This window comes from Pecten maximus, chromosome 3, assembly GCF_902652985.1.
Source record: "Pecten maximus chromosome 3, xPecMax1.1, whole genome shotgun sequence".
In the NCBI taxonomy this organism is placed as follows: Eukaryota; Metazoa; Mollusca; class Bivalvia; order Pectinida; family Pectinidae; genus Pecten; species Pecten maximus.
The window spans coordinates 13,190,433-13,206,070 of NC_047017.1; the positions used below are offsets into that span (position 1 = coordinate 13,190,433).

Below are 15,638 nucleotides of genomic sequence, written 5' to 3' on the forward strand. Positions count from 1 at the left end.
TGCTGAGATCTTGTTGAAAAACTAAAATCTCTTTTAGGTTTTCCTCTTGAGAAATCAGAAGCGATATACATGTATTATGTCCCGTTATCGAAATCGTTCTGAACATTTTTGATATTATTCTTCATCATTTTCTAAAGTTAAATCAACCTAAACAGTTATCGTACAAATTTCGTTTCAATCCCCACTTGTGAATACAGTCATACAATATCACAGTCATTCTATCGTGCACACACTTTACGCAAACCGCTTGTGGTGTAACATACTGCCATCCCTCGAATGTAGTTTGTATACACATGCTTCTGTAATGTATCCGTTTGGAATGAAATAATACACGTACATAATTGAATCATTTTATTGATAGCACAACATTATTACAATGACATGCTGTTCATGGTTGTCTGGACCCATTCCCGGAAGGCATATGTCTCAGCATACACTGTAGGATATGACGTCAAACATCCTCCAAATACAAATGAAGTCACGCCAGCAAGTTGGTATTCATCGCCGACCTTACATGCTAATGGACCGCCACTATCACCCTACAAAATAAATAAGATCAGCAAGAGCAAACATGTGTATGGTGTTGCCACTGTACCTTATAACAAAATTGCAATCTACGCAAAATCAGTAATATGGATGAAATCGTAAAAATCAGGGGATGTTGAGAAGCGTTATGCAATATATATGTATTATGATACTGTCTTCATGAGTTGTTGTTTGTCTGGTTTTTGTGTCACTACACTGGACACCGCAGTGACGAAAGCCAACTTTTGCACAATCATATTGGCATCAGTTCTCAAAATGGATCGGTACCCAAATAAGATGAGTTTAAATAAAAAATATTTTGAATTCAGTATTAGAACTAATGTTTTCACTACTGAATGGTCGGGTGGCTCAGTGGTAACACATTTGCCTTTCACCTAGCCGGGTACTCCGATTTTCTCCCTCAGGAAGACCGATCGCGCGCTTCCATTCGGCCCAACAAGCGTGATTAGTATAATTTGATATAACTTGCTTCCCAATTGTTGTAATAGTTATGTGCTGTAGCTGACCTAGTTGTGTTGTGCAGGGAATAATTTTATGTGATAAAATCACGATCTATACTAGCGATGTGGTCGAGTGTGATGTCTGTTTGTGCAGGGAATCATTTTATGTGATGAAATCACGATCTATACCAGCAATGTGGTCGAGTTAGCTCTCTGTTTGTGCCTGAGATGTATTGTATTGTAAATGGACGGTAAATATGCACTTTATTTTTTTAAATCAAATTTTACCGGGAAATGAAAACTCGACGTTAGGAAAGCAAAAAAGCAAAACATCTCGGTAGAAGCGGAGTTCAACTCTATGTAGTAAGAGTCAGTCCCAACTTGTTTATTAAATATACATGTAAATTGTCTATAGTTTGTACTACAAGACGGGATTCACATGCCTTGTTGTGGCGCGACATGCTTTGGTGATAAAAAATCTCAGTAGTCGAATTTGATGGTTACTTTATGAGGTAGTGTTTATTTTGAAAACTCTAGAAATATTGTGTCTAAGTTTTTATTCATCCCACACATTAATGTCTTACTAGGTATATTTTTGATAATTGACGACCATGAAAATAAGTACAGGACATGAGGTCTTGGCCAATTGATAAAAATACGTATGAATTTATTCAGCTAATTTACGGCTATACCGTATATAAAGTTTTCTCAAAATTGGTTGGAGCGTGCAAATGAACTATTACATGATGAAACAATCAGAAAAGGTAAAAGTGTAAGGTCGCAAAGCACTGACCACGACCACGTCTCCAGCTGTGAGTCTTCGCACCTTTTTCTAAGACTGTAATCCCCTACAATCGCCAGACCCCATTCTTTCGTGTCCGATGGAAAAAATCAAGTTAAAAACACGCGGCGTAATCCATACACTCGAGTGACACTCGCAACCATGAGGGTGAAATAAATCCATAACACCTGACGCGTATTATAATTTTAACAAATGCTATCCTGTACCTATTACCCCTACCGTGTACAAAATGTTTACGTACCTCTTACCCCTACCGTATAGAAAACTATCACGTGTCTCTTACCCCTACCATGTACAAAATGTTTACGTACCTCTTACCCCTACCATGTACAAAATGTTTACGTACCTCTTACCCCTACCGTGTACAATTTTTTTACGTACCTCTTACCCCTACCGTGTACAATTGTTTATGTACCGCTTACCCCTACCGTGTACAAAATGTTTACGTACCTCTTACCCCTACCATGTACAATTTTTTTACGTACCTCTTACCCCTACCGTGTACAATTGTTTATGTACCGCTTACCCCTACCGTGTACAAAATGTTTACGTACCACTTACCCCTACCGTGTACAATTGTTTATGTACCGCTTACCCCTACCGTGTACAAATTGTTTATGTACCGCTTACCCCTACCGTGTACAAATTGTTTATGTACCGCTTACCCCTACCGTGTACAAATTGTTTATGTACCGCTTACTCTTACTGTGTACAAAAGTTTTACGTACCTCTTACCCATACCGTGTACAACATGTTTACGTACCTCTTACCCCGACCGGGTAGAAAACTATCACGTATCTCTTAGTCATACTGTGAAGAAAACTATCCCCTAACAAAACCCTAATCGTTATAGAAAACAAGCATATAACCTTAACCCTAGCAATCGCTGAAAGTTATCTGCTACCTCTAACCCCTACTAACTATAGAACGATACCCCCTACCCCTATGATGTTCCGTTATCGAAATCGTTCTGACATTTTTGACATTCTTCTTCACCATTTTCTATAGTTAAATCAACCTTAACAGCTATCGTACAAATTTCGTTTCAATCCCCACCTGTGAATACAGTCATACAGTCTCACATTCATTCTATCGTGCAGACACTTTACACAAACCACTTGTGGTGTAACATAGTGCCATCCATCGAATGTAGTTTGTACACACGTGCTTCTGTAATGTATCCCTTTGGAATGAAATAATACACGAACATAACGGAATCATTTCATTGATAGCACAATGAACTATGAACTTTTTCACGATTATTACTTACGTTGCATCCTCCACTAGCTCCTTCACCGTCAACGCAAATGTGAATGTCCCCTCTCATGGAACTGCTTCCAATGATACCACTGCAACGGCTATCGGTCAATATTTTAACATTCGTCTGCTGAAGCTGATCAGGCAATGGACCTGTAGACAATAACATAAACATACAGTGGTGAATCTTAATTGTATAAGCAGATGAAGGTAGATAAACTGTAGTTGACGCTGGTTTAATGCATGACGTACTTATTTCGGGTATTATCGGATGGGAAAATAACATTATCTTTCAGAGTCGCTCAATACCCGCCCACTGTCGATTTAGAGATCAATCTAAATGTAGTCATCGGCCAAGCAAATAATTTTATGATGAAAATTTATACATGTATATCTAAACATACTTTGGTCTATACTCTTAATCAAATAACTAGATCCCACATTGGCTAGGCTCCGAAAAATGTGAATGTGTAATAACAGAATTGTTTGTGAAAATCGTTCTCCGATAGAAATCGTCAGGCTAACGCTTTACTATGCTAGCATTCAAATCCAATAATGTAGTGCGATAGTGTGCTAAACGAAATGATCAAAATACCACCTGTTTGAAAGATATCTACATATTCGCCTCCAAACAATTACGGAATAGCAAGCAATCGAAGTTTTCTCTCGACGAGAGTTATATCTAAATATCTCCTCGCTTTCGACATACATCAAAGATATTCCTGGATTAGATGGACACATTGGTTTGTTTGGTTTGTTTTTGTTTAACGTCCTATTAGCAGCCAGGGTCATTTAAGGACGTGCCAGGTTTTGGAGGTGGAGGAAAGCCGGAGTACCCGGAGAAAAACCACCGGCATACGGTCAGTACCTGGCAACTGCTAGATGGACACAAGACTTTTCCCATGTGTCGAAACGGGTATAAGGAAGAGCAAGTATCAATGTGTGATTAATTATTGATAACTTGGGCATTCACTACATTAAAATTGTAAAAAGAATACAATGTACAAATGATACGACCCCGGAGTTTCTGTACTTACAATAAATATCATATTTGTCTGACTCACACATTAATCAACCAGTACCTGAATTTATCCTTTACTATTCTCCCTTGTTCCAACCAATCAAATAACCGAATATTCCCGGTACTTAAAATAACTGTTATCCCTTCCTATAACTCATCTAGTCAGCAAACAGGCCTTGTACTTTATATAATTGTTTCTCTCATTCTTACTCATCTTGTAACCCAAAAGTCCCTGTACTTAATATAATTACTTCCCTTGCTTTAACTCTCTAGTAACCCTGCAGTCCTTGTACTTAATATAATGTTTCCCTCGTTCTAACTCATTTCGAAACCCAACAGTCCCTGTACTTAGTATAATTGTTTCCCTCGTTCTAACACATCTAGAAGCCCAAAAGTCCGTGTATTTAATACAATGTTTCCCTCGTTGTAACTCATTTCGAAACCCAACAGTCCCTGTACTTAATATAATTACTTCTCCCTCGTTAACTCATCTAGTAACCTAACAGTCCCTGTAATTAATATATCCGTTTCCTTTGTTCTAGAGATATAACATTTCCCAGAACCTACACTTATCATAATTGTTTCCTATATTCTAACCTATCTATTAATCCAACAGTCCCCGTGCTTACTATTACCCATCACCCTTGCTGTTACTCATCTAATAATCTAACAGTCCCCGTATTATAGACCCTTGTTCTTGTCCCAGTAGTAATCTTCCTTGTTCTCTCTTGCGAATGATCAAACAATCGACTTTTACTTTTCCCCATTGTATTCAATTATCCGTGTACTTACTTACAGTCTGTATACTTACTATTACTGTTCTCCTCTGTTCTACCCCATCCGGCAATCAAACAGTCTGTATACTTACTATTACTGTTCTCCTCTGTTCTACCCCATCCGGCAATCAAACAGTCTGTATACTTACTATTACTGTTCTCCTCTGTTCTACCCCATCCGGTAATCAAACAGTCTGTATACTTACTATTACTGTTCTCCTCTGTTCTACCCCATCCGGTAATCAAACAGTCTGTATACTTACTATTACTGTTCTCCTCTGTTCTACCCCATCCGGTAATCAAACAGTCTGTATACTTACTATTACTGTTCTCCTCTGTTCTACCCCATCCGGTAATCAAACAGTCTGTATACTTACTATTACTGTTCTCCTCTGTTCTACCCCATCCGGCAATCAAACAGTCTGTATACTTACTATTACTGTTCTCTTTTGTTCTACCCCATCTGGTAATCAAACAGTCTGTATACTTACTATTACTGTTCTCCTCTGTTCTACCCCATCCGGCAATCAAACAGTCCCTGTACTTACTATTACTGTTCTCCTCTGTTCTACCCCATCTGGTAATCAAACAGTCTGTATACTTACTATTACTGTTCTCCTCTGTTCTACCCCATCCGGTAATCAAAAATTCCCTGTACTTACTATTGCTGTTCTCTTTTGTTCTACCCCATCCGGAAATCAAACATTCATATAAATCGTATCCCGCTAATTCGGTGTTTGTCACTGAAGTCAAGCTGATAGCAGCTTTATTCGTGTCGAGAGTAATTTGGTCGCTTAGCTTCAGAAGTGCAACGTCATATGGGAAGGCACCATCTGGAGTGGTGGCGCTATTTTCAAATTTTTCGTGCTGAAATCAAAACAGAAACGCTTTGTCGAAAAATTGTAAAAAGGACACTCAAAATAGTAACTGTTTTCACAAACATCGAGAGTAAATCTGGAAAGTGTCAGTAATGTTAAAGGCATATATAGTGTTGATCATAGAGAGGTTGAAAATTCCGAGTTAGTGTCTATAGGTCAAGGGATTCTGTGTCAATGTTTGTAGAGTAAAGGATTCTGTGTCAATGTCTGTAGGGTAAGGGATTCTGTGTCAATGTCTGTAGAGTAAAGGATTCTGTGTCAATGTCTGTAGGGTAAGGGATTCTGTGTCAATGTCTATAGGGTGAGGTATTCTGTGTCAATGTCTGTAGAGTAAAGGATTCTGTGTCAATGTCTGTAGAGTAAAGGATTCTGTGTCAATGTCTGTAGAGTAAAGGATTCTGTGTCAATGTCTGTAGGGTAAGGTATTCTGTGTCAATGTCTGTAGGGTAAGGGATTCTGTGTCAATGTCTGTAGGGTGAGGGATTATGTGTCAATGTCTGTAGGGTAAGGTATTCTGTGTCAATGTCTATAGGGTAAGGGATGCTGTGTCAATGTCTGTAGGGTACGGTATTCTGTGTCAATGTCTATAGGGTAAGGGATTCTGTGTCAATGTCTATAGGGTAAGGGACTCTGTGTCAATGTCTGTAGGGTAAGTGTTATGTGTCAATGTCTGTAGGGTAAGGGATTCTGTGTCAATGTCTGTAGGGTAAGGGATTATGTGTCAATGTCTGTAGGGTAAGGGATTATGTGTCAATGTCTGTAGGGTAAGGTATTCTGTGTCAATGTCTGTAGGGTAAGGTATTCTGTGTCAATGTCTGTAGGGTAAGGTATTATGTGTCAATGTCTGTAGGGTAAGTGTTATGTGTCAATGTCTGTAGGGTAAGGGATGCTGTGTCAATGTCTATAGGGTGAGGTATTATGTGTCAATGTCTGTAGGGTAAGGGATTCTGTGTCAATGTCTATAGGGTGAGGTATTCTGTGTCAATGTCTGTAGGGTAAGGGATTCTGTGTCAATGTCTGTACGGTAAGGGACTCTGTGTCAATGTCTGTAGGGTAAGGGATTCTGTGTCAATGTCTGTAGGGTAAGGGATTATGTGTCAATGTCTGTAGGGTAAGGTATTCTGTGTCAATGTCTGTAGGGTAAGTGTTATGTGTCAATGTCTGTAGGGTAAGGGATTATGTGTCAATGTCTGTAGGGTAAGGTATTCTGTGACAATGTCTGTAGGGTAAGGTATTATGTGTCAATGTCTGTAGGGTAAGTGTTATGTGTCAATGTCTGTAGGGTAAGGGATGCTGTGTCAATGTCTGTAGGGTAAGTGTTATGTGTCAATGTCTGTAGGGTAAGTGTTATGTGTCAATGTCTATAGGGTAAAGGTATTGTGTGTCAATGTCTATAGGGTACGGGTTTCTGTGTCAATGTCTGTAGGGTGAGGGACTATGTGTCAATGTTTGTAGGGTGAGGGACTATGTGTCAATGTTTGTAGAGTGAGGGACTATGTGTCAATGTTTGTAGGGTGAGGGACTATGTGTCAATGTTTGTAGAGTGAGGGACTATGTGTCAATGTTTGTAGGGTGAGGGACTATGTGTCCATGTCTGTAGGGTAAGGGATTATGTGTCAATGTCTGTAGAGTAATGGATTCTGTGTCAATGTCTTTAGGGTAAGGGATTATGTGTCAATGTCTATAGGGTAAGGGATTATGTGTCAATGTCTGTAGGGTAATGGATTCTGTGTCAATGTCTGTAGGGTAAGGGATTATGTGTCAATGTCTGTAGGGTAAGAGATTATGTGTCAATGTCTGTAGGGTGAGGGATTATGTGTCAATGTCTGTAGGGTAAGGGTTTCTGTGTCAATGTCTGTACGGTAAGGGACTCTGTGTCAATGTCTGTACGGTAAGGGTTTCTGTGTCAATGTCTGTACGGTAAGGGACGCTGTGTCAATGTCTGTAGGGTGAGGGTTTCTGTGTCAATGTCTGTACGGTAAGGGATGCTGTGCCTATGTCTATAGGGTAATGGATTCTGTGTCCATGTCTGTAGGGTAAGGGATGCTGTGTCAATGTCTGTAGGGTAAGGGATGCTGTGTCAATGTCTGTAGGGTGAGGGATTCTGTGCCTATGACTACAGGGTGAGGGATTCTGTGTCAATGTCTGTAGGGTAAGGTATTATGTGTCAATGTCTGTAGGGTAAGGGCTTATGTGTCAATGTCTGTAGGGTACGGTATTCTGTGTCGATGTCTGTAGGGTGAGGGATTATGTGTCAATGTCTGTAGGGTAAGGTATTATGTGTCAATGTCTGTAGGGTAAGGGCTTATGTGTCAATGTCTGTACGGTAAGGGTTTCTGTGTCAATGTCTATAGGGTAAGGGACTCTGTGTCAATGTCTGTAGGGTGAGGGATTCTGTGTCAATGACTATAGGGTTAGAGATTCTCTGTCAATATTTTCGCTACTTCATATATGTTTTGGATCTTTTGTTTAGATTTGTGACTACTACAAAGGCTGTATGGCTAAACACAGGGGCTTGGCACGATTTTCCAAATGATAGTCTATATATATAGGTATATAGTATACATATATATAGACTATCATTTGGAAAATCGTGCCAAGCCCCTGTGTGGCTAAAGGCAGAAATGTGTGCCAAGAAAAAAAAGTTCCAGTGCAGACTAAGAAACTGGAACCACAATCAAAACTAAATATTTCTCTTTTTGTTTTGTTTGTTTTTTTAATACATGACGGCGTTGGCTTGTTGAGAAAAGTCTTAATTGATATCAAATATCCTAAGGGGAAACAAGATTGGAAAAGGAATTAAGAATGAAAAAAACAAACTTATTTACTTTTTTCAAATCCGCTACGCTATGTCTGGAGCCTCCTGGTCCTGACCTGGACGCACTTCCCACATGCACAACGTAAGAACTGTGATGAAAAACAAAACAGAAAAAAAAAACCGAAATTTAAATAATTCATAACAATAATCAGTCCCATTCCTATTTTACAGATTGTCCTTTCTCGATCAGAGGTTAAACCCCAAGCCTTCCTAACAGGAGTGAATGCTCAACTAATGGCTTAATGTGAGGAGGTGTCAAGGGAGACATCAGGAAAAAACAAAGTTGATGTTTTTTACGATCAAGCAATGGAGACACCATGTGCATTTCTTACACCAGGGCAGATTATATATTCCACATAGCTTCTAACCATTACTTTACTAAACCAAACCACTATCAATTTATGTCGACTACAAATAAATATGTACTCCCGCCTCATATACAATTCACTAAATTCTACCGCAATCATATAATCACATCGCCTTGTTTTATAACCTTTCCTTCAAATACAAATCACTATATTACCTCACCTCTAATACAAATCTCTATAACTTAACCTCTAATACAAATCTCTATAACCTTTACCTCGAATACAAATCTCTATAACCTCACCACTAATACAAATCACTATAACCTTACCTCTAATACAAATCTCTATAACTTAACCTCTAATACAAATCTCTATAACCTTTACCTCGAATACAAATCTCTATAACCCCACCACTAATACAAATCACTATAACCTTACCTCTAATACAAATCTCTACAACCTTACCTCTAAAGCACAAATAACTATGACCATACCTGTAATGCAAATCATAATTATGTAGCCTAACCTCGAATACAAATCATAGTAGCCTAACCTTAAATACAAATCAGTGTAACGTTACCACTAACATAATTCACTATAAATTTACCTCTTGCACAAATATCTATGACCATACCTGTAATGCAAATCACCATAGCCTTATCTCTAATACACTATATGTAAAATCTAGTTTGATATATATATTAGCATATTATATTAACCATTACAAAACGGAGTGAGAGGCAGATATTATATGTTTATGAATAATATTAAAAAAAAAAAAAAAAAAAACTTTTTCTAGTAAGGCTATACGACCAAAAACTTGTCACATTCATGACCATGCATAACGTTAGAAGCGTGTGCATGATTGAATGATGTCATATTTAATTCTCGCCAATGCTTGAATCCCCACGGAAAACAGTAAAAACGAACCTGGGGCTGCTACTTCCAACGCAGTGAGCAGCTGTGAGAATGAAGCGATTCGATAGAATGATGGCACCACAAATATGATTGCCGTTCACTTCCAATGATGCCTGCCATGGGACATTGTTTATGAAGGCATCACTTCCTCCAACAATCCTGCTTTGTCCCTCCAAGTAAGTCTGTTGTATAACAAATATAAATCAAAGTATATGATGGTAATAACTGCATCCTTCTGGTTCTCAAAGGATAATTAATGTATCTAACATCACTTTGATATATTGTAGGAGATGGATTCCCTTTCCCGTGGCTTTTGAATCCTGTTTCTGATCTTTTTTTCGCTTTCAACAAGTTGCTGTGGCGCTATTTTATACTCTGTAATTGTTTTCACGTTTTCTTATTAGACGTTTCAATCCATTGATCAAAACATGTTTCAGCCAAACCCAAACCCAAATGTACCCTTTATGTTTCAAGACTCCGCTCGCCAATCACCACGGGTAAGGCCATTTCGGTTTAATTTACTTGAAGATTATTGATCGTTTACTATAAAAAATATTAATTTATTAATTATTTTTCAATTCGGAATCGGGAATAAAGATATCTCCATCAATGATAATGATATCTACATTTGATGAATGTCCGATATACCAGTTACATTGTTGTAGAAACCTTGATTGTGTTTGAAAAAAATCAGACTTTGCAAAAAACACATATTCCAAGTAAAACATTTACAATTAATTGCAGGTAGAATATGTCAGTCATCAAAAAGGACTTGTATAAAGACATGTTATTAGATGAAGATAAGTTTCTTGAACAAAAGTACAACAAATACCTGCTTTGCGATGTCTATAAGTTCCTGTCCTGGATGGTGAGGAGTTGGTCTCCCCGGTAATGCTAGACATCCTGCTTAGTAGCAAAAGGCTATGTTATTTTATCATTTTTAATTGTTTTGTTTTTTTCATTTTGTTTCCCCTTTGGTCGTAGTGATATAATCATTAACCATCTACTGGCACTAAGTTGTAAATAAGATTCAAATATGAAATCAAATCAAACACTATTATCCTCATCGATACTTTCACATATCAAACTAGAGAAGTTAGCAAGAGAGTTAGAGTTACTTCATAACTTAAAATTTTAAAACATCCGAATATAAAACTAAACTCGCCGGCCAGCATTATTCTATTCATTAAAAACATCCAGATATCAAACTAAAATAGCTAGTTCTCATTGTTCTCAAAATACGAAAATGGAAGATTAGGTAAGAATTGTTATTGTTATTAAAAAGCATAATTATAGCATAGCTGGAAAGCGTTACATTTCTCATTAAAATATCCAAATATTAACCTAGCATATTTTACGAGCTTTGCTCGATGCACTAAAAACGTCAAATACAAGAATTAGGATATCTAAATCTGTTGAACATTGCTTAATCCCTTAAAACAATCAAATTTCAAACTAGAATAGCTGAAAACCATAACTCTACTTATTAATACATCTCAATATAATCCTAGAATAGCTGAAAACCATTAATCTTCTTATCAAATTAGCTCAATGTAATCCTAGAATAGCTGGTAAACCATCAATCTACTTAATAAAACATCCCAATATCAACCTAGAATAGTTGGTAAACCATCACTCTACCTATTAAAATATCCCAATATAAGACTAGAATATCTGGTAAACCATCAATCTACCTTTTAAAACATCGCAATATCAAACTAGAATAGCTGAAAACCATCACTCTACTTATTAAAACATCCCAATATAAGACTAGAATAGCTGGTAAACCATCACTCTACATATTAAAACATCCCAAAATAAGACTAGAATAGCTGGTAAACCATCAATCTACCTTTTAAAACATCGCAATATCAAACTAGAATAGCTGAAAACCATCACGCTACTTATTAAAACATCCCAATATAAGACTAGAATAGCTGTTAAACCATCAATCTACCTATTAAAACATCGCAATATAAAACTAGAATAGCTGAAAACCATCACGCTACCTATTAAAACATCGCAATATAAAACTAGAATAGCTGAAAACCATCAATCTACCTATTAAAACATCGCAATATAAAACTAGAATAGCTCAAAACCATCAATCTTCTTATCAAAATAGCTCAATATAATCCTAGAATAGCTGGTGAACCATCAATCTACTTAATAAAACATCGCAATATAAACCTAGAATAGCTGAAAACCATCACTCTACTTATTAAAACATCGCAATTTTAAACTAGAATAGCTGAAAATCATCACTCTACCTATTAAAACATCCCAATATCAGACTAGAATAGCTGAAAACCATCAATCTACATATTACAACATCCCAATATAAGACTAGAATAGCTGGTAAACCATCACTCTACCTATTAAAACATCTCAATATAAAACTAGAATAGCTGAAAACCATCACTCTACCTATTAAAACATCGCAATGTAAAACTAGAATAGCTGAAAACCATCACTCTACCTATTAAAACATCGCAATATCAAACTAGAATAGCTGGTAAACCATCACTCTACCTTTTAAAACATCCCAATATAAAACTAGAATAGCTAAAAAAAACATCACTCTACCTATTAAAACATCGCAATATAAAACTAGAATAGCTGGTAAACCATCACTCTACCTATTGAAACATCCCAATATAAAACTAGAATAGCTGAAAAATATCACTCTACCTATTAAAACATCGCAATATCAAACTAGAATAGCTGGTAAACCATCACTCTACCTTTTAAAACATCCCAATATAAAACTAGAATAGCTGGTAAACCATCACTCTACCTTTTAAAACATCCCAATATAAAACTAGAATAGCTGAAAACCATCAATTTACTCATTAAATCATCGCAATATAAAACTAGAATAGCTGTTAAACCATCAATCTACCTATTAAAACATCCCAATATAAAACTAGAACAGCTGAAAACCATCAATCTACCTATTAAAACATCGCAATATAAAACTAGAATAGCTCAAAACCATCAATCTTCTTATCAAAATAGCTCAATATAATCCTAGAATAGCTGGTGAACCATCAATCTACTTAATAAAACATCGCAATATAAACCTAGAATAGCTGAAAACCATCACTCTACTTATTAAAACATCGCAATTTTAAACTAGAATAGCTGAAAATCATCACTCTACCTATTAAAACATCCCAATATCAGACTAGAATAGCTGAAAACCATCAATCTACATATTACAACATCCCAATATAAGACTAGAATAGCTGGTAAACCATCACTCTACCTATTAAAACATCTCAATGTAAAACTAGAATAGCTGAAAACCATCACTCTACCTATTAAAACATCGCAATATCAAACTAGAATAGCTGGTAAACCATCACTCTACCTTTTAAAACATCCCAATATAAAACTAGAATAGCTAAAAAAAACATCACTCTACCTATTAAAACATCGCAATATAAAACTAGAATAGCTGGTAAACCATCACTCTACCTATTGAAACATCCCAATATAAAACTAGAATAGCTGAAAAATATCACTCTACCTATTAAAACATCGCAATATCAAACTAGAATAGCTGGTAAACCATCACTCTACATATTACAACATCGCAACATAAACTAGAATAGCTGAAAACCATCACTCTGATTATTAAAACATCCCAATATAAAACTAGAATAGCTGAAAACCATCACTCTACTTATTAAAACATCGCAATATAAAACTAGAATAGCTCAAAACCATCACTCTACTTAATAAAACATCCCAATATAAACCTATAATAGCTGAAAACCATCACTCTACTTATTAAAACATCGCAATTTAAAACTAGAATTGCTGAAAATCATCACTCTACCTATTAAAACATCGCAATATAAAACTAGAATAGCTGAAAACCATCAATCTACATATTACAACATCCCAATATAAAACTAGAATTGCTGAAAATCATCACTCTACCTATTAAAACATCGCAATATAAAACTAGAATAGCTGAAAACCATCACTCTACTTATTAAAACATCCCAATATAAAACTAGAATTGCTGAAAATCATCACTCTACCTATTACAACATCGCAATATAAAACTAGAATAGCTGGTAAACCATCACTCTACCTATTAAAACATCGCAATATCAAACTAGAATAGCTGGTAAACCATCACTCTACCTTTTAAAACATCCCAATATAAAACTAGAATAGCTGAAAACCATCACTCTACTTATGAAAACATCCCAATATAAAACTAGAATAGCTGGTAAACATATCAAAGTTAAAAATCCTAATTCCAAACTAGATTAGCCGGTGAGAATTATTCTATTCATTAAAACGTGAAAATATTAAACAGAATAACTTTGTCTATTCATTTAAAAAACCAAATATCAAACTTGAATGTGTCCAAGCATTTCTAACCCTACCATCCAATGTATGACTAGAATAAGTGGCAAGCATTTGTCTACCCATAAAAAAATCCAATATAAAAATAGAATAATTTAGAAGCATTGCTCTTCTAATTGAAATATACAAATAGCAAAATGGAATCGCTGTCAACACGGTATTGTTCTCCTTTGTTGTTCTAAGCCAGTGTCTAGTCTATATTAGGTTTATAGCTTGTCCTCGGTTTACTTATTTAAGGTAGACTGATGGTTTGGTTTGCTTGCCGTTAGTCTTTTGCTTTCCTAAACAATCCCATAATGCCAACGTTTTCTCCTTATGACATTGAATAAATTGCATTAAAACAGAACGGCGCATTCGTAAACTTCTTCATCCTCTCTAATAACGAAAATTGCTAATTTCCTTACCGCTTAACACAAAAGGTAGAAGCCACAATCCCATGCTGGCGACTTGTTGAGGATGGGACAATAGAGTGTCCGAAGGCCATATATATACCTTTACTAAGTGTGGCCAGCTGACACTCTCCCTCTCCTAAACACGGACAACGTGACAATTACAGGTGTTTTAATAAATCAATACCTCCTGTTATAGCATCACTGTAGGTAAGGACGACTGGTCTGTTGTGAGGAAAAGTTATATTTGTCAGCTGTATCGTGAGGGCATGCTCACTCTAACTGACACGGAGTACAATAACATGGCAAATTATGATGTGAATTGAGTCATACGGAGATAAGAAGCAAACAATATGCAGTCAGATGTCTTTTATTATTCGTACAAATATCATCTATATAACGATATAATCAGGTATGTTTTATTATTGTGTTGTTGACAAAATAAACTAATTTAACATTTTAACACATGGCACATAAGATTATTTTTTTTCTTAAATATAAAAGAATTGGAAATAAAAACGTTCCACATAAATCCCACAAATATCGAAATAATATCGGCATGTAACTGGAACTGTACATCTGACTCAAAATGGATTAAACGAAAGAGAGAAAAATAGAACGCGACCATGATGAGTGAGCGAAAGGGCTCTCTACTTGATGGACGGCACCCACAAGGCACATGGGGTTAGGTGCTTCCTTCGTTTGTCGACTGTGAGTTATATTTGTACTAGGTCAACAAAACGTGTTCGCGTTTCCAAATTCAAGTCTCTTATTCGGCTTATCATACACCACCATAAAGGGGAGAAATTACATAATACTATAATCCCAATTTCATAGCGATTTATTTCCAAATTTAGTTTTAATGGCAAATACACGCAATGCTATCAAGACAAAAAACTTGCTAACAGCTCTGGCTTCATTTTCAAGCATTGCATTTTCTTGATGATTTCTTTTTGTGCTTCACAGATGTTGGCAAATCCTTTATTGCATCATATTTTTTCATATCAAAACCTTTAATTTCATATGCAATTGCATTTTCTACTCGATCTACAAGTCGAGGTATTATAGCTTAAATATGTGCTTTCCAATCCAACGTCAA

At 36.3% G+C, this 15,638-nt stretch overlaps 1 protein-coding gene across 1 annotated transcript; it reads right to left on the minus strand.

Annotated features, from left to right (window-relative positions):
- Positions 1 to 336: 336 nt before the first annotated feature.
- Positions 337 to 14,631, minus strand: LOC117323253 (trypsin alpha-like). The gene is made up of 7 exons (XM_033878353.1): positions 14,555 to 14,631; positions 10,597 to 10,667; positions 9,777 to 9,946; positions 8,549 to 8,627; positions 5,505 to 5,709; positions 3,059 to 3,198; positions 337 to 539 (listed from the first exon to the last, which is right to left on the minus strand). The coding sequence occupies exons 1-7, from the start codon at positions 14,586 to 14,588 to the stop codon at positions 372 to 374; spliced, it is 867 nt and encodes a 288-aa protein (XP_033734244.1). The 5' UTR covers positions 14,589 to 14,631; the 3' UTR covers positions 337 to 371.
- Between the last annotated feature and the right edge of the window lie 1,007 nt (positions 14,632 to 15,638).